At 48.8% G+C, this 20,000-nt stretch overlaps 1 protein-coding gene across 1 annotated transcript in view; it reads left to right on the plus strand.

The window, feature by feature from the left end:
* Positions 1-20,000, plus strand: part of akap6 (A kinase (PRKA) anchor protein 6) — a gene marked incomplete at both ends in the record, with an annotated part of 133,281 nt that overhangs the window by 108,759 nt on the left and 4,522 nt on the right. The window contains 4 exons of the mRNA XM_080479808.1: positions 4,031-4,114; positions 5,208-5,360; positions 12,662-15,496; positions 17,610-18,677. Coding sequence (XP_080335934.1) covers positions 4,031-4,114; positions 5,208-5,360; positions 12,662-15,496; positions 17,610-18,677 — 4,140 coding nt within the window. The remainder of the gene's footprint in view (positions 1-4,030; positions 4,115-5,207; positions 5,361-12,661; positions 15,497-17,609; positions 18,678-20,000) is intronic.

The raw sequence follows: 20,000 nt of genomic DNA on the forward strand, positions 1-20,000 counted from the left end.
CCTCTCCCTCTCCCTCTCCCTCTCCCTCTCCCTCTCCTCTCTCTCTCTCTCCCTCTCTCCTCTCTCTCTCTCTCTCTCTCTCTCTCCCTCTCTCTCTCCCTCTATCCCTCTCTCTCTCTCTCTCTCTCTCTCTCCCTCTCTCCTCCCTCTCTCTCTATCACACATCCTCTGGATGAAGTCAGATCTTCCGTTGCGACTCCTCCGTCTGGGTCTTCAGAAGTGAACATGACCAGTAGTTCCATATCATGTTTCATTAAGCTGAACAGACGTCCCGGATCAATAATGAGTTTTGTGGAGTCACACTCTTCACTTCCTCCTTTCACATGTAAATCAGCCGGTCCTTCCTTTGATCGTGGCCCTCGGCCTGTTTCTCCGTCTGTCTTTTCTCTCCGTCTTTGTCTTCACTGTGTCTCTCCGATCCCTCCTATATCTCCTCCTGTCTTTGTAGCTCACTTTAATCTCCCTCTCCTCTCTCAGACTCCTCTCTGTATTACTCTTCCTCATCTTTTTCTTCTCCTTCGGCCCATCCTGTCAACCTGTGTGTGTGTTTTCTCCTCTCCCTCCCCCCTCCCTCCCTCCTCCCTCCTCCCTCCATCTCTTTCTCTGCAGCCACTTCACGGCTTCCATGTATTTTGGCAGAAAAGCTTTTTAGCAAATATTTGTCTGACTGTGTCTGCAGAGCCCTCTGAGTCAATACGGGCCAAGCCAGGCTAGAGCGGTCCGGAGAAAGAAAGACAAAAGAGAGAGTGAGAGAAAAAGGGGATCAGTGCATAAAAAGCAGCAGTGCAGAAACAATAGAGACTTAGGATTCGGTCTTTTCCCTCTCTGGATCAAAATACACAGAGAAGGAAGTGAGTCCCTCTACCTCCGGCTCAGCAGCACCAGAAGAAGTGAATCTAGAATCTGTTTTAACTTCTTCTGAAATCTGATTTATTAACAGAAAGAAACATCAACACATGGAGGCTGTTTGGATGAAGTGAACAAACGTCCTCCAGGCTGGTTCCTCCTCAGACAAACGACCTGAAGTGATGAATTACTGCCGACACGGCTTCTCCTCTGCTTTGCTGCTCCGCCTTTCCTCAGACGCTCATTAAAACTAAACAACTTTATTTGTTGCTCAGACACAGAAGCTCTGCTCGTTTATTCTCCCTGATCACTGACAACTGTGATATGAAGGACTGCTCTATAATCTGGATGTTAGAGGAGGAAGATGCTCTATAATCTGGACGTAAGAGGAGGAAGATGCTCTATTATCTGGATGTTAGTGGAGGAAGATGCTCTATTATATGGATGTTAGAGGTGGAAGATGCTCTACAATCTGGATGTTAGAGGAGGAAGATGCTCTATAATCTGGGTGTTAGTGGAGGAAGATGCGCTACAATCTGGATGTTAGAGGAGGAAAATGCTCTATAATCTGGATGTTAGTGGAGAAATTGCTCTGTAATCTGGATGTTAAAGGAGGAAGATGCTCTATTGTCTGGATGTTGGTGGAGGAAGGTGCTCTATAATCTGGGTGTTAGTGGAGGAAGATGCTCTATAATCTGGATGTTGGTGGAGGGCGATGCTCTATAATCTGGATGTTAGAGGATAAAGATGCTCTATCATCTGGGTGTTAGTGGATGAAGATGCTCTATAATCTGGGTGTTAGTGGAGGCAGATGCTCTGTAATCTAGATGTTAGTGGAGGAAGATCCTCTATAATCTGGATGTTAGAGGAGGACGATGTTCTATAATCTGGGTGTTAGTGGAGGAAGATGCTCTATAATCTGGATGTTAGAGGAGGAAGATGCTCTATAATCTGGATGTTAGAGGAGGAAGATGCTCTATAATCTGGATGTTAGCATTAATACAGCATTATTATTATTAAGTTATTCCCAACTTTGCCCTCCTTTAGAATTCTGGATTATTGTTTGACTTTCTGTTGTTGAGTTGAACTTTATTTCATCATCGTCTCATCCTGCCGCAGAGCGAGTTTCACTCAGTGCGTTTTGTTGTTGTTCATCTCCTCTTCCTCCTCCTCCTGCTCTTCCTCCTCCTCCTCTTCCTCCTCCTCTCCTCCTCCTCCAGCGTAACGCTCGCCTCCTGTTTGGAATAAATCTTTCTGCAAACCCCTCAAACGCTGGCGCACTGAAGCGCCCGGCGATCTTGTCCTCTTGATCCCGTCTGCTGTATTCTGCCGCTCCGTCTCCTGTTTTAGACGAGCAGGACGGACGCAAATATGCTAAACTGAGGAGGGCGAGGAAGAGGAGATGAAAGACAGAGGGAGCAGTGTTGGAGGAAGAGGCCAGAGTGTGAGCGCCGGCGCACGCCCGACACGCGAGTGGCAGCCGGAGAATCCCATTTCATTGTAATAGTGTTTAATATTTATTGGAAAAATGTAAAGAAAATGTAAAGGAAGTGCTTTTCAGCGAGCAGCCGGGATTAGCATAAATAGTTTGGGGCTCGGACGTGTTTGGTCGCCGCCGCGGAGGAGTAAGGCTGTCCCTGCTATTCTCTCTGACACACACACACACACACACACACACACACACACACACACACACACAAATATATGCATATGTTTGCACACACACACACACGTTGCTGTGCACACGCCTGCATGAGTAAACATTCAAACATGCAAACACACACACACTCACTGACCTTTGAGTGTGAAAACTCATCAGCATATAGTGATTTATAATAGGCGCTGCCAATCCCCCGTTTCTTTCTCTTTTTTTTCTGCTTCTTTTTGCATTTATTAGAGCGAAGCCGCTACGGCTGTTGTCATTTATTTTCTGCACCGTTACTGCCGATCACAGAACTGTGAGCTGAGTTTGACTTCACGCTGACCAGCTGGAACCGACGGCGGCGAGCTGCGGGGAGCCGCCGGGGTGGGGGCGGTGGGGCGTGGCCAAAGATCAACAACAACAGAGCCAATGAAAACACAACTTTTGGAAATCATTACGACTTTGTCTCCGTGGAAACGGCGCAAAGTGCAACTTTACTGAAACGCTGCCACTGCACATGCTCAGTACGGTCGTAGTTCAGGGTTCTTCTGCACGTGCTCAGTACGGTCGTAGTTCAGGGTTCTCCTGCACGTGCTCAGTACGGTCGTAGTTCAGGGTTCTCCTGCACGTGCTCAGTACGGTCGTAGTTCAGGGTTCTTCTGCACGTGCTCAGTACGGTCGTAGTTCAGGGTTCTTCTGCACGTGCTCAGTAGACGGACACTAACAGCAATGGCCGCCTCCCAGTCCAGAACTCTGACCCATGAAAGAACATGAACACCTCCTCAGACGCACGATTGGACCTTAAGACACCCAGACTTTAAAACATGAACCCATTTCTGGACTTGGAGACATTTTTTTTTAAATCCGTTCACATTCACAACTTTGAGGCGTAAAACTGTTTGGAACTCCAACATATTCTAGAACCTCTAGATAATTAACTTCTCTTTGATTGTCATGATAAATATAACAACAAAATTCCATTCAGAGTATTGAAACGACGTGCACAATAATCACAATATCAGGCGAGAAGGTTACAGCTGGTCTGTATTCATGTATCAATCAGTTTGTATGGAGGTCGATATTTTACCAACTTTACGTGAAAAGTCCTCAGCCGAGTCGCACGAGAGCTTCAGGGTTTCTTTGTCGTCATCCAAGGACCAATCCGTTAGCTTTTGGGACGCTAGCGACTAACTGTTTACGAATTAATCCCCAAAACCTGACGAGAGAGGCGCCTCGTGGAGGAGGTCAAAGGAGATCAGCGTCTGTTGCCATGGAGACGCTCCCCGCTCAGTGTTTCACACTGTGACGTAGCTACCTGGTTAGCATCGCTATGAGCTGACGGCTAACATGCTAGCAATGCTATCTCGCAAACAATGTGGATTTGGAGAAGGTCTGCACTCTACCGAGCGTAGCTCTAGGTCCAGAAATGATTCGGTGCGTCCCAAATGAAATGAGCAGTTTTAAACTTGTAGAACCTCCGCCGCGCCGCTCGGAGTTCAACTTCCTGTTGCTTCTGTCCGATCTCTCCATGTCGCCGTCCAGTCGCTGTGTTCGGAGGTCCGGGCCCGGCGCCGAGGAGTCGCCTCGGTTCTGAAGCTGTGCCAGAAGCTGCTGCAGCAGAGCCAGGTGAGCCGCCCACAAGCTTTTAACCCTTCGCTGCTCACTTTCCCACCGAAGATAGATCACGAGCAGGACGGCGTTCTGAGTCGTCACGTTCACATATTTCAGTTTAATTACGATTTCCTGCTTCGTCCACTGTGTTTTTATTGTTTTATTACGTTTCTGTTGAGCTTCATTCATTGTCTACGGAGGAGTATTAGAGTCACTGAAGAAAATAGAAACAAGGTAAAAAGAAAAACCCTCAAGAATAAATAAATCAAAGTTGAGACGTCGTCTCCTCTCGTCCGTCCAACTGACGTCCGTCCAACTGACGTCCGTCCAACTGACGTCCCTGCTTCTACTGAATGAACTGCAGGCGGTTCAATGAAGTGGTGAATCTGGTGAACGGAGCAGGACAAAGGCACTGATCCCTGCTGCTCATGAAATGTATTATTATCATAGAATAGAATAGAATAGAATAGAATAGTCCTTTATTGTCACTCTATCAATGTTAAAACAGTGTTGGCAGACACAAACACACACTGGTAGAAAATATAATACAGTGGCGGTAGAATATAAATATTAACATACGTTCTGGGAGGAGCAAGCAGAAGTATTTCAATGAAGTATATATATATAGTAGAATGAAGTTCTGTGTAAAATCAGACGTCCAGAAGCAGTAAGAAACCCTGTATCGTCACAGTTATGTCATTTAATATGATTGTTTGGCATCAACGGGCAAATTGATGGGGGATGGGCCCCGAGGAGACGGACGTGTCCCGCTGGTATTAAAATAAATAGAAATAAAATCTTGACATCGATGATGATTTCTTTTCTTCTTTTTTTTTTACCTCTTATAAAAACATTCCAGTGGCACTAAGAAAATCTTGACTTTGATTTTGGACTTCTCAAAGTGTTCCAGATATTTTTAAATATTTTTTTATTTACCTCCTTGTTTCCCTGAGCGGCTCCAACACTCTCCTGTAGTGATGATAGATATCACCTTTTGTTTTTGATTCATAAAAAAGAGAAGGAAGCAAGAGTGTGGAATAACAGTTGAAGCATTGATATTAACCACTCTTAACACCCCCCCCCCCCCCCCCCCACCCCACCCTCCCAGTCGGGCCCCATGGCCGAGGTGGGCCCCGAGGCGGAGCAGCACCGGGAGGCCCTGCAGCTGCTGTCCATCAACCTGGAGCGCAGGTGGGAGGCCATCGTCATGCAGGCGCTGCAGTGGCAGAACCGACTGAAGCGCGAGCTGGGGGAGCAGCAGGTCAGAGCGCGCCCACATTTTACACTCCGCCTCCTTCGCCTCCTTCGCCGCCGCTCCACTCATCCGCCGTGTCAGCCGCTGATTTGACGCTAAATTGTGCCGTGACAGACAGATGGCGCCGTGATTGAAGCCGCACTGTTTTCGGCGGCTCCGCGAGCCGGAGATCGTTCCGCCGCTGTTTGGTGGAACGAGCATCAACCCGGGAACAAGAGAGCAAAACTTCCACACGATTACGTCTCGGTGTTTTTAACACGGTGAAGCTGAGCAGCACCGGAGGAGAAAAGTCAGCAGGATTGAGGTTTCAGACGAGATAATCTCGCCTCACGCTTTGTGTCGACGGTGAAATCCAACAGGTAGCGAGTCGAGTTCCTTTGAAGGTAAAATACGTTGTGATTTATGTAATACCACTCTTGTGCAGTAGGTGGCGACACTGAGTCAGTCTGTCCTCAATCAGCCTGAAGAGTCTAGTTTTATTTATCTCTACCAGAACACTTTAGACAGTTGCAGAGTATGATTACACTACAGCAGTGTTATATCTTAAAGTGGCTCACCACGCCACCTAGTGGTCCAAACTGGAAGAACACAGAGGGACCACACAAAGACAGAAAACGTCCCTGTAATAACAGTCCACCTTGGTGGTCTGTCCACTAGAACGCCCGTGTTCTCCCAGTGTTCATGTTTACACCTCATTGTTCTCTAAACAAATGTGTGTGTGGTTTCATTACCGAAACAAACCACAGCACCCACTAGTGGCCCGTCATGCTCACTACCTTGTTTTCACTGTTTGTGCTTTGACATATAAACATGAAACTTTTCAGAGATGAAAACTCAAAAATGATGCGTTTTTTTTCTTGACACCTCGATGTGCTGCTCAGTTCTGATGGACCTGCTGAGATTCCCAGTAACGATCCTCCTCCTCCTCCTGAAGCTCCGCCCCCGCCGCCGCTCTGACTCCATCCCGAATCAGCCGCTGGATAAAAACTAATCTGTCATTTCCACGCCACCGTCAGTGTCACTGAAGCGGCGTCTGCTCTGCCACCTCCTCCACAAACACAAAGAGGCAAATGAGATTGTACCACTTTGACAGTTTGCATATCAGCGAGCCGCGCATGTCTGCCGCCATGACGGCGCGTCGCCCGGAGGTGCGTCTCATTAGAAATGTTGGAACCGATGAATCGTTTGGGGTTTGAGGACGGCTCTCGTGCTGCGGGCTGACAGCTCAGCACACGTGGGATTCATCCGAGCGCTGCCGGCGCTAAGTGAGGAATCGCTCACGGGGGGTGGGGGTGGAGGGGGTGGAGGGGGTGGAGGGGGTGGAGGGGCGGGTTACCACGCCACCGGGTGGCGGACGGAGAGCCACTGATGGAAACAGCAGAGAGCTACAGCAGGATGGAGCTCTTATGATTTCTAATAATGATGAATATGGTTCTGTGGGAGGGCATTGGTGCACACACACACACACACACACACACACACACACACACACACACACACACACACACACACACACACACACACAGTTGCATTTACTTCCTCTCCCTTAAACTCATTTTTGCATGTTGACATTTTTCACTTCTTGTCCTGAGCCGGTCTGAGAGGGGACTCTCAGTTCTCTGTACCCACCCCGACCCCCACCCCCACCACCCAACCAACCCCACCCATCACCCCCTCGTAGAGTCGCTCTCACATTGTGGAGGAGGAGAAGACAAATAACAGAGGCCAGACACTCTGACCTCGCTGCCTGGCCGGAGAGTAATTTCACTTCTACTGGAGATGGGAGAGGAATAAAGAGTCAGTGGGGGGGGGGGGGGGGGGGGGGGGGGGGGGGGGTACAGAGGGGGGGTACAGTGGCGAGAGGAAGAAGCAGAGAGGGAAACGTATATGCTTTGTGATGAAACGGTCCTGGATCCTGTGTGTGTGTGTGTGTGTGTGTGTGTGTGTGTGTGTGTGTGTGTGTGTGTGTGTGTGTGTGTGTGTGTGTGTGTGTGTGTGTGTGTGTGCAAATGAGCCTTGCTTCCTGCACACTGTCTGTTGACACAACATTGCTCAGAGGCACTGGAAACACTTTTTGGACTCCAAAGGTGGAACTTCTCAAAAATGCTTGAACTCCGTTTCCGTGGAAACGGCAGGAATCTCTACTTTTCTGAAACACTGCACCTGGCCATGGTTACCAGTCGTTGTAACTAGTACTTCTGCACATGCTCAGTAGAAACGATCAGAACAATGTTTCCTCCATGGTTTTATTTTGACAGTCACCGTAATAACAATTCAACTTGGTAGTTTTATTTTGACAGTCACCATAATAACAATCCAACTTGGTGGTCTGTCCACTAGAACGTCCGTGTTCTCCCAGTGTTCCTGTTTAGAACGTATCGTTAACTGTGGGGTTTCATGACAACAAAGAACAGTGCCAACTAGTGGCCCAACATGAAAACTACATTTCTGTGGAAATCATTTTCAAAGCGTTGCCGTGGAAACGCAAAACCTTTGAAACAAAAACACAAAAAAACGATGCATTTTCACCTGAATCGTTGTCGTCATGAAGAGTCCGGATCCCTCTCCCACTAAAACCAATAAAAACAATCATGAAATCAAATTGAATCAGGTAAATATTAAGTTCCCAGGCAGAGATGTTCCTCTTGACCACCATGTGACCCTGATCCCCCCCAGACTTCCCGCCTCGCTCGGTGTGTCTCAGCTCTGAACGGCGGCGGCGGCGGCGGTCCGGCTCCTTGTCTTGAAGTACCGGTGCTCCGCCGATGAACGATGGCGTTTCCTCCTTGATTCGATGTAAATGAGCCTAAATGAAAAGCCGTGGCGCCGCATGACGATCTCACATAGTGCGCCTACCTGATGTATGGGAAGGGTGTTTTAGGACACTTTCTTCACAATTATGAAATATACTTTAGAGCAGAGTTATGAGCAACATATGGAGGTTTTCATTCACCGCTCGCAATTACATTCAAGCATCCTGTCTGCGGCTCCTCTCCGCGTGGAGAAGTGATTTATCTGCTCGCTTCCATTCATCCTGAATCGGGCCGCCGCCGCCGCCGCCGGGTTCCCTCAGCGCTCTGACAAGCGCCTCGGCACGAGAGGCGGCCCCGGCTCCAGCGGCGGCTCCAGGAGGAGCGCCAGCACATGAATAATCACCCCGACGCTGCCGGATGGCGCCGCTCTCCTTGGGCCTTCCAGCAGATGCTATGCTAACAAATGGGAGCAGTCAAACCCGAGCTAATGGGAAAGTAAAGTTTCCTGTTTCCACCTCCACACTGCACAGGTTCCTCACACACACAGGTACACACAACTCAGTGGGACATTAAATCAGATTCCTCACGGCCTGTTTTCTCAGCTCGGACTATTTTACTAAACTCCTGTTTACTGAAGCTCTTCATCAATCTTTGATCGTCTCCAAAGAAGTCCCTCCGTGAGCAACATTAGGATTAATGAGTCCTTTAACCTTGAAAAAGCCACGAATACGAACACTGAACACCTCAAAAACTAAATTAAAAAAATAGTTAAAAGTGAGAAAAAAAAATGCACAAGCCAGAAGAGTGAGACCAAAGAAAACCAAACAACAAGCCACCAAACATTATGTAAAAGCAATAAAAAACAAACACAAAAAAGGACATAAATCGAAGGAATACAGAAGCAAATGAAAGAAATCTCCATAATCACTTTACTCTATTGAAGATAATGCTAAAGAAACGACACAAGCAAGTAAAATAATGCAAAAGCCAGACAAATGATAAGAAAAGACATTAATGCAAAAAGAAGAAATGTTAAATTGATTATAAGAGACTGGAATGTTTTGTAAAATCAACTCAGTGGAGGCGGAAGCTTAAAGGGGAAACCTTAAATGAATACATACGTTAATAAAAGTCTTCCAGAAGCAACAGAAACTGATTGAAAAGACAGAAATAATTAGAAAAGCCATGGAAATTAATATAATAACCACGGTGATAACACCGAAAAGACACAGAACAACAAAATGAAAAGAGTAAAGAATTGATGCAAAAGTGACAAAAAGTGAACGCAGGAGCCAAAAGAAAAGAGAAACTACTAAATGATCGTAAAAACTAAAGAAAAGAGAAGAGAAGCTTTGAAACGACTCCAGATACGTCACGGACAGTGATTCAGAAGAGGCAGGAAGGAAAGGAAGGAAAGGAAAGGAAGGAAGGAAAGAAAGGAAAGGGAAGGAAGGAAAGGAAAGGAAAGGAAAGGAAGGAAAGGAAAGGAAAGGAAAGGAAAGGAAAGGAAAGGAAGGAAGGAAAAGGAAGGAAAGGAAAAGGAAGGAAAGGAAGGAAAGGAAGGAAAGGAAGGAAGGAAAGGAAAGGAAAGAAAGGAAAGAAAGGAAAGAAAGGAAGGAAAGGAAAGGAAAGGAAAGGAAAGGAAAGAAAGGAAAGGAAGGAAGGAAAGGAAAGGAAGGAAGGAAAGGAAAGAAAGGAAAGAAAGGAAGGAAGGAAGGAAGGAAAGAAGGAAAGGAAAGGAAAGAAAGGAAAGAAAGGAAGGAAGGAAAGAAGGAAAGGAAAGGGAAGGAAAGGAAAGAAAGGAAAGAAAGGAAGGAAGGAAGGAAAGAAGGAAAGGAAAGGAAAGGAAAGGAAAGGAAAGGAAGGAAGGAAGGAAAAGGAAGGAAAGGAAAAGGAAGGAAAGGAAGGAAAGGAAAGGAAAGAAAGGAAAGAAAGGAAGGAAGGAAGGAAGGAAAGAAGGAAAGGAAAGGAAAGAAAGGAAAGAAAGGAAGGAAGGAAAGAAGGAAAGGAAAGGGAAGGAAAGGAAAGAAAGGAAAGAAAGGAAGGAAGGAAGGAAAGAAGGAAAGGAAAGGAAAGGAAAGGAAAGGAAAGGAAGGAAGGAAGGAAAAGGAAGGAAAGGAAAAGGAAGGAAAGGAAGGAAAGGAAAGGAAAGAAAGGAAAGAAAGGAAAGGAGGAACTCTGACAAATTGAACATGGAAACATGAAGATGATAGAAAAGGAATGAACTGATTGACAAAAGTAAGAAACCAAAGGAAAGACCTCAGAATAACTCAAAGCTACAGAATCGTCACACGAGGGTTAAAAACACATTAAAAACCACTAAACACCAGAAAATGAGTTAAAAACAGTAAAGCTGCACAAATGAACACAACAAAAGACAGAGAAGCCATGAAACTCAGTATAAAAGTGAATATTGAATCAAACAAGTGCCAAACACTTTGTTCAAGCTGCAGTTTGTTTTAAACAGGAAGTTCCTGCTGAGGCGGTTGAGGAACGACGCGGCGGCGGCGGCGGCGCGGCAGGACGCCTTCAGATTTACCCACAATTCAGCTGGAAACTGTTGTGGAATCACAGAAATGAGAGGAATTACAGATCTAAATTATGCACGAGGTTTTGGTGGGTCATCAAACGTTGGATTTGATTGGATTAGGCTGATTGATAGCCTCTCGTCTCGGAGCGCCACGCCGTCCTGAACGGGGAGGAAAGAAACCAAAAAACACAGTTCAGTCATTTACCCCCATCGCCCCTATCAGCACGAGAGGAATAAACACAAATCTAATAGAAATTCATTACACTGAGCCGTATCCACACACACACACACACACACACACACACACACACACACACACACACACACACACACACACACACACACACAGCCAACTAGTTTATTAGATTAATAGGCTATGAATGGCTAATACGAATTACCCCCCTCTCTTGTTAACGAGACGCGGAGCAATTTGTATAATTATGTCTGTGGAAGGGAAGAATTCCTGTGTCTAAGCATATTTTTAGACGGGCCGGCTTTCTGAAGGCTTTTGATTACGTATTTACTTTGGGGTTTTTCACTTTGCTGCTCTTCCCCTCAGAAGTCGTCTCTGAATTATTCATCGCTTTGTTCCAGAGTGGAATAATTTGTGTTGAGATTTATGAGCAATTGCTTTGGGGTGGGCTGATTTCACTCTTTTTCCCCTTCGTTCTTTTAATATAATGATCACAGAGCGTTGTTGTGTCGGTGTCGGCGAGTCGGCGTGTCTCGCTGTTTAAACGAAGGGCCGAGTCGAGGCCGCTTTAGATTTGTAACGCCGCCGCCAAAACGAGAGGCAGCATCTGAAAAACGACAGCCGGCGCCCGCTCACTGTTTGATAGCAACAATATTAAAAGTCTTTATGTGCTTTGAATTCAAGAGCCGGAGCCTTTTTTCTCCCATGGAAACTGTGTTCCGAGCGGCGTTGGAGCTCATAGGTTCCCTTCAGACTCCGTCAGTGCCGTGGTAACATCGGAGCTTCTGTTTTTCAGGAGCCCTCGGGGGTTCGACCAGGCAGAACGGAGGCCACGTGGAAAAGCTGCGACAGGAATTCAGAGGAAAGAAAACGATTCTAAAAGCCGCAAATTCAACTAAAATAAATGCAAAAGCCACCAAAAACATACAAAAGTAACTAAAACAAACATAAAAGCATCTAAAACAAATGCAAAAGCAGTGAAAGGAAACGTAAAAGTCACTAAAACAAAGACAAAAACAACTCAAATAAATTAAAAAGCCATGAAAACAAACGCAACAAAAAAGAAATGCAAACAGCCACAAAATGAAGATTAAATCTAAAAACAAGTCAAAACAAAACTACGGACGTCGTTTTGGATAAAACTAATTGTTGAAACAGCCGATTCATCTTCTTCCCTCACGTCACGTTGAATCTGTAGGCTCCGCCCCCGTTTCCGCGACAACGTTTTAAGTGGAAACATTTTCACCTTTTCGTTTCCGAAGAGTTTTGAGTTTTAGAACAACGTCCGTTTCCACGGAAACGGAAGAAACCTTGAAAACAATGTCCTCACAATGCCAGGCCACTAGTTGGCGCTGTAGTTTGTTTTTTGTCACGAAGCCACGCACACCGGAATCCAAGTGTCTTCTCTCTCCCGGAGGCCGGCCTGCCGACCGCTGCACCGCCTCACAGGCACTTCCTGTGGTGACCCAGATTTCATTGGTCCAGAAGACGAAGCTTCCTGTGAGGATTTTCATTTCAGAGTCAAAAGTCCAAAGAACAGACGGGTTCCGATGTTTTGTTCTGAAGAATTCTTCAATAAGTGTCGGAATGTTTACCGTCTGCGTTGGATTTCACTTCACATCATTCAGCGATTTACTACGTCTTTTATATTTATTAAGTGTTACTGTATTAGTCGTCTTCATATTTCTTCTCCTCCGTCACTCCAGTTTTCTTCCTTTCTTTGTGCTGCGTCTTTTAAAAAACTCCTGAGGATTAGAGAGCCTGAAGGTTTTGGTGTTTCAGCTCGGACTCCTCTTAATCCGCCTCACGCTCGCTCTCTGCTTCTCTGCAGGTTCCCGGGAACTTTCTGGAACCGGGTTTGGTGGACCTGCACCACATCAGCCCGGTACCGGCTGGACACGTGGCGCCGCCGGCGCCGGACGACTCCTGGGAGTGGGACGAGACCGACATGGCCATCCCAGAAACGGAGCCGCGTGGCGACCCGGAGCCCGACCTTACGCACAACCTGCCCGCCGAGCCGGGCCGGCCTTCAAACGGCTTCCTGTCCACCGGGGGCAGGATGGGAACCAATCACAGCGCTGGGTTGACCTCCAGCCCGGAGCTCCAGCACAATGCCACCTCTCGACCTCCCACCGTCTACAACAACAACAACGTCTACCAGGTGTACAGCCTGCACCGAGTGGAGCTGTACCAGCAGCCGCCCCTCCCCCGCACACCCTCCTTCATGCACAAAACCAAGTCGGGCAAAAGAAAAGTCCCGCTGAAGAGCCTGAGCAAGGACTCCTCCTTCTCCTCCATGGAGTCGCTCCCGGACCTGCTGGGAGGTTTGACCTCCAACGGCCGAGGAGGAGAGCGGAGCGGCGGGCAGAGCGGCGGGCAGAGCGGCGGGCAGAGCGGCGGGCAGAGCGGCGGGCAGAGCGGAGGGCAGAGCGGAGGGCAGAGCGGAGGGCAGAGCGGAGGGCAGAGCTGGCGGTCGCCCTCCGGTCGCCGCTCAGAGAGCGAGAGTGGGATCGATACCGGAGACACTGAGACGATGACGACCAGCTCTGAAAACCCGGGGGAAGATCAGGAGGAGGAGGATGAAACTGAAGGGCGACTCCACCAAGACAACAATCACAGAAGCAAGACAGAGACGAGGAGGAGGGATGAAAGTAAAGGAAACGGAGAAGAGGAGAAGAGGAGGAGTTACAGGAGGGGAGGAGGAGAAGCTGTCGAGATTCTCATTAATGGACGAGGGATATTGACTCCGGCTGATTCTGATTCTGACTTGGAGGCTGGAGTTCCACCGTACAGCGACGTCACAGAGCTCCAAGTCACCCGGTTTCCCGGCCTGGAGACCGGACTCCTCCCCCGGAGGAGGAGCCTGCAGGAGTCCAGTCCGGTCCTCTCCCAGACCTCCTCCCTGGAGTCCCTCCTGGCTCCAGGGGTGGAGTTATTCCCCTCTAAGGACCTGCTGCACCGGAGCGCCTCCTTGGAGAGCTGCCTGGTTCCCTGTCGCGGCGCCGATGGCAACTCCGGCGTTAGCCTCGGGGAGCTGGACCTGCTGCAGAGAGGAGGAGGTGATGGAGGAGGAGAACCGGGAGAGGCGAGAACCTCCAGCGACCTGCAGGGGGAGCCGACCTCCGGGGAGCTGAGCCGGAGAACCCTGGACCTCCTCAAACGCTTGGAGAACATCCAGAGCCCTCTAGTGGCCAAGATGACCCGCAGCGTGTCCGACATGACGCTCCGGAGCAGCTCGCCGCCGAGGAGCCGCCTCCACGCCTCGCCGTCGCTCGGCGCTCCGCTCTCAGCCATTTCAGGCTCTCCTCGGAAAGGACCGCCGTCGCTCATCAACGAAGGCTCGGCGACCGCCTCGCTGACGGAGCTGAGCAGCGCCGAGGACTCGTCTCTGGGATCCGAAGACGTTACCGGACTGAGAAACCAGCGTCTCCTCGACCCCACCACCTCCGTCAACGACAACGCCGCCTCCTACAGGAAGCAGGGGGGCAGCAGATCAGGTCACGGGCTGGACGAAGGAGACGCGGCCAGCCTCAGCATGGTGGTCAACGTTTCGGCGTGTACGGACGAAGACGAGGACGACAGCGATCTCCTGTCCTCCTCCACGCTCACGCTTACTGAGGAGGAACTCGGCATCCGTGACGATGAGGATGAGGAGAAGGCGGAGGAGAGGCTCAGCGGCGCCTCTTCAGGAAACGACGACGACGACGACGACGATGATGACGATGACGAGGAGGAGATGGAGGGCTCCTACGTGCTGGGCCTTGAGTACATGAAAAGAGAGCTGCAGAGCTGGATCCGACCTCCTCGCACCTCCTCGTCCTCCAGGACAGAAGCAGGCCTCGGGGACGAGCTCCAGTGTGGGAGTCACCTGTCGTCCTCCTTCCAGAAGGAGCAGCGCCGCTTCCTGAACCGCTCCGCCCTGAAGGCCACGGAAGACAACGGCAGCGGCAGCGACAAGACAAGAAGAGAAAGGGCGGAAGAGGAGAAGAACCGGAGGAACGCCACGAGGAGCTACATCAGTCAGTTTGTAGACGACGTGGAGAACGGAAACGTGGAGCAGAGCTGCTTGCGGGGGAAGGACGAGGACGATGAGCTCCTCCGCGAGGAGTCCAGCGTCTTCACTAAGACGGGCGAGGCCGTGAGGGAGGCGATCCTGGACGTCGACAACGTGAGGCCTCCGACCTGCGAGTCGCTACCCTTCACCTCCAAACGCACCTCCTCTCTGGTGGGGGAGCTGCGGGGGGAGCTGCCCTGCCACAGCTCCTCCCTCCCCTCGCCTCCCTCCCTCTCCCCTGTGGAGGACTGCGCCGCCCATGGCAGCAGGAAGGCCATCACCATCCAGGAGAAGTTCAAGTTCTCCTCCTTCGTCACAGAGGAGACGAAACGGGAGGTCCGAGACAAAAACTCCCCCTTGCCTCCTAAAAAGTGGCACTGCTCCTCCTCCTCCTCCTCCTCTTCCTCCTCCTCCTGCTGCAGGCACCTCCCCTCGCCCTCCTCCCTCCAGCCTCGCAGCGTGGAGGAGAACAGGAAGGAGAACGTGCACCACTTTGTCATGGAGATCATGGACATGACGTCGCTGGCGCTGAGGAGCAAAGAGACGAAGGAGGAGCAGCAGGAGTCCGTCCCGAACCCGAGTCCTGCGTCGCTCACTCAGATCAGGGAGAAGGTAAAGTCCTGCACCTCCTCAATACATCGGGAAACGTTCGTGTTGTCTGCCTGCAGTTCCTCCAATAATCCAACAGGAGGCGTACTCACTCGTTTGTGTTTCATGAAGTTCTGTTCGCATGCTGTATGCTGCTAAGTAATGCTAATGCTAACTGGAAACGATAACGTCCTCATGAAACGTCCAGCCTGTTGATCTTCCCACGGCCAATCACTGGCAGCCGTTAGCTGTAGCCTTAGCGTAGCATAACCAGACACAACTATAAACAAGTGCAGTGACAGCGCCTCATACCCGATAGCCGCGCATTAGCATCGTTTAGCCAGACACACCACATTTATGACATTTAGCCTTTATCCCTTCAACTGATAGCTGTACCGTTGCTTTAGCATCATTGATGCAGACATAGCATGCTAGAATTTGCTAATGCTACCTAGCTATTATAAATACGCACAATGTAGTACAATCATGATGTTCTACTTGTCAATCAATCACTCGTAGCCATGTGACGTTGCACGGTAGCGTGAGCACAGTTTAGCTAGAGTCAGCATGCTAAATTATGCTAATGCTAAATGGCTGATATAGCAGAGATAATGTGCGGTATTGCTACAGTTGTGATTGTTCAAACGACCAATCAGTGGTACTCTGGGAACGCTTTGCAGTGGTTGGTTGATGATGGGGAAAAGGGGAGGAGCCTGAATGAGACGCGAGCTCCAGTGACGTAGCTTCGTTTTGTTTCAGCGGCTAAAAGTTCCAATAATATTTTCGCCTCCAACTTTAGCTTAGACGGGCCGTGAAGCGCCTCGCGGTACTTGGCCTCCCGTCGCCGTGACTTCTGATAAAAACTCGTTTCATATTTGAATATTTTGGAGGACTGTGAAGTACTTTTGACCTTGTCGGTTCTGAACGTTTGGAGGACAAATGAATCCAGAAGTAGCAGAAAGTTATCTCCGTTAATTTGCTCGCTGAGTCGCGGTAATTCAATAAATCGCATCACAGATCATAACGTTGGGCCGTAATGACTAATTTCTTCTGTATCTTTTCCCCGTGAACTAATCTAAAAGCTAATCACTTCTCCTTCTGCCTTTTTATTTCTCTAAAAGAATTTTTTAATAAAAAGAGAGAAAGACATGGAGTGGAAAAGTTCCGCTCCTCCGCTAAAAAGTGTTGAAACTAAAAATCAACTAAATAAAATAAGTAACAATTGAGATGCTGCATTTTAAATCAATCAAAATCAATGTTTCTTCCTCCATTGAAGTGCAGTGGCATCAATAATTTACCAATAATATTAAATATATATAATGTAAATCCAATTAAAAATATATAGCAATGCTAATTAAAGGCTTTTTATTAAAACAAACACATTTAGTCATTAAATTAATGAGAAATAGAACTATATATAAGTTGTATTAGAATATAAAGAATATATAACCTTATAATAATTAAATGTACATTTTATTGCATACACAAAATATTTTTTTTTTCATATTTAAATTTTTTAAATTAATTTCTTTAATGAAATTTGATTTTTTTCTCAAACGGAAAATGTGAAGTAATAATAAGAACCAGTTAGAGATGATTCTAGGACAAAACATTAAATAAATTATTCAATACATTACATTAATGTAAGAATAGAAACATTGATTGTCCTGAAAATACTCCAGTGTAAAATGTTTAACTTTAAATTAAACTAATACAACAAAGTCTCACTGAACTATTTCAGTCTTTTTAATTTATTATTAAACTTGTGAAAATGTCAAATATTAATAAATAATACGGTAATAATTTTTCTTAACTCTTTTCAAATAAAAATCAATTTTTTAATTTTCATAAGTTTGACTAATAAAATAATGTCGATTACTTTGTTCAGAAAATCAATTAAAATCCTTTTCTCTTCATCCTCTTCCTCCCTTCTTCCTCTTTGTCCTTCCTCCTCTTCCTTTTCCTCATCATCCTTCGTCCTCCTTCCTCTCTCCGTCCTCCTCCTCCTCATCATCATCCTTCAATCTCCTCCTCCCTCTTCTACCTTTTCCTCTTTGTCCTTTCTCCTTTTTTCCTCCTCTTCCTCCTCCTCCTCCTCCCTCCTCCTCCTCCTCCTCCTCCTCCTCCTCCTCCTCAGGTGTCGGAACACTCCCACCGTCCTCTCCTCCTCCGTAAAGGAGACTTCTACTCCTACTTGTCTCTCTCCTCTCATGACAGCGACTGTGGTGAAGTGTCTCAGTGCTCCGAGGAGAAAAGTTCCACTCCAGCTCCTTACAGTGTCCCGTCCTCATCTTCCTCCTCCTCCTCGTCCTCCTCGCCCACCCGGGGCCTCCGCAGCCCCAGCCCCTCCCATCCCTCCGATCCAACCCCGAGCGCCCTGGATCTGAGGGGGGAGCCGGGCAGCCCCCCTCTGTCCGCCCCACCGAGCCCGGACATCCGGGACGAGGAGACGCTGTTCGCGGCGTGCACGGAGGAGGTGTACCTGGGCCCGCCGCTCTGCTACAGCATCCCGCTCACCGGGAAGCCTCGCCGAGGCCATCGCGAGGAGCGGCGTCTGCAGGAGCAGCGCTCTCCGCCGCCCCCTGCTGGCCGCGGCCCCCCAGAGGAGGGGCTGAACTACCTGTCTGTGCTGGATGAACACCAGGATCAGCTCTGCTTCCAGGCCTCCGGCCTCACCGAGGAAACGCTCGCCTCCTCCACCTGCCTCCAGGAGAGAGAGTCCAGCCCTCCCCCTCCCCCTCCCTCTCCCCCTCCCCCCCCTCGGGGTGAGGACCTGTACCTCCTCTGTGATGCTGCTGCCGGGGAGGAAGTGGCGGCCGCTGTGAGTGTCAGCTCGCCGCAGGAGGAGAGGAGTCGTAATGAGGGGCCTCCTTATCTTAATCCCCGGGCGCGTGTCGCCCCGATAGACTCCTCCGCAGCCGAATGTTTGGCAGATACTAAAGCGCTTGAATCCAATATGGGCGCCGTAATGACCAAGATAAGTGTCAGCAGCTCCGCTACAAATCCCTCAAAAGAGCCAGCCGCCGCCGCCACGCGTATTAATCCTAAAATTAACTGCTCGCCGATGAGAGCGGCTGATAGGGAGGAGGAGGAGGAGGGGAGGAGGAAGAGGCGACGGGAGGAGGAGGATGCTCGGCGGGTGAAGCGGGAGGAGAAGGGGAGGAGAGGATGGAGTGGCTCGCAGCAGGAAGCGGCGGCCAAGCAGGTGAGTGTGGCGAGGATTAAAGTGACGTGTGGAGGACGAGATACAGGGCGGCTCAGGCTGACCGTCCAGGAGTTAGTCTGAGTCAAACGGGCCGACGGGCCAGGAGTTAGTCTGAGTCAAACGGGCCGACGGGCCAGGAGTTAGTCTGAACCAACTGGTCCGATGTTCCAGGAGTTAGTCTGAACCAACTGGTCCGATATTCCAGGAGTTAGTCTGAACCAACTGGTCCGATGTTTCCAGGAGTTAGTCTGAACCAACTGGTCCGATGTTCCAGGGGTTAGTCTGAACCAAACGGTCCGATGTTCCAGGAGTTAGTCTGAACCAACTGGTCCGATGTTCCAGGAGTTAGTCTGAACTAACTGGTCCGATGTTCCAGGGGTTAGTCTGAACCAAACGGTCCGATGTTCCAGAAGTTAGTCTGAACTAACTGGTCCGATGTTCCAGGGGTTAGTCTGAACCAACTGGTCCGATGTTCCAGGGGTTAGTCTGAACCAACTGGTCCGATGTTCCAGGGGTTAGTCTGAACCAACTGGTCCGATGTTCCAGGAGTTAGTCTGAACTAACTGGTCCGATGTTCCAGGAGTTAGTCTGAACCAACTGGTCCGATGTTCCAGGGGTTAGTCTGAACCAACTGGTCCAATGTTCCAGGAGTTAGTCTGAACCAAACGGTCCGATGTTCCAGGAGTTAGTCTGAACCAAACGGTCCGATGTTCCAGGAGTTAGTCTGAACCAACTGGTCCGATGTTCCAGGAGTTAGTCTGAACCAACTGGTCCAATGTTCCAGGAGTTAGTCTGAACCAAACGGTCCGATGTTCCAGGAGTTAGTCTGAACCAAACGGTCCGATGTTCCAGGAGTTAGTCTCACCAGAGGCCTTCAGTTGCCTTAAACATCTTGAAGCTTTCATTTGTTGATCTCATTTCTCTTTCTGAGGCCAGACGCTCTCCCATGGAGCTCAGTCTGACCTCCTCCTCCCCCTCCACTCCTTTCTCCCTCCTCTTCCTCATCGCCACCTTAAACCATTAGTCACCTCCCTCGTTCTCCCCCCTTGCTTCTTCCTCCCTCTCTTCAGATTATAAAAATAGATCCCCTTTACGCAGGTAAACCTGTCCATGTGTTTCAATGTTGTGGTTGTTGACCAATACATCCAGTAGGGGGCAGTTTAATCTAAACATCAATGGAGCAGGATCAAGCCAGATACAATTAGTATTTGTTTCTCTCATAGTATTTACATTCTGGATCATTTGTTGTTTGATGTTTTGAACTTTTATAGTAACGACGTTTCCGAACCGTTGAGGTCTCTGAACATTCTTGGTCATTTTGTC

The sequence above is a fragment of the Lipophrys pholis genome (genome assembly GCF_963383615.2).
Source record: "Lipophrys pholis genome assembly, chromosome: 14".
NCBI classification, from domain to species: Eukaryota; Metazoa; Chordata; class Actinopteri; order Blenniiformes; family Blenniidae; genus Lipophrys; species Lipophrys pholis.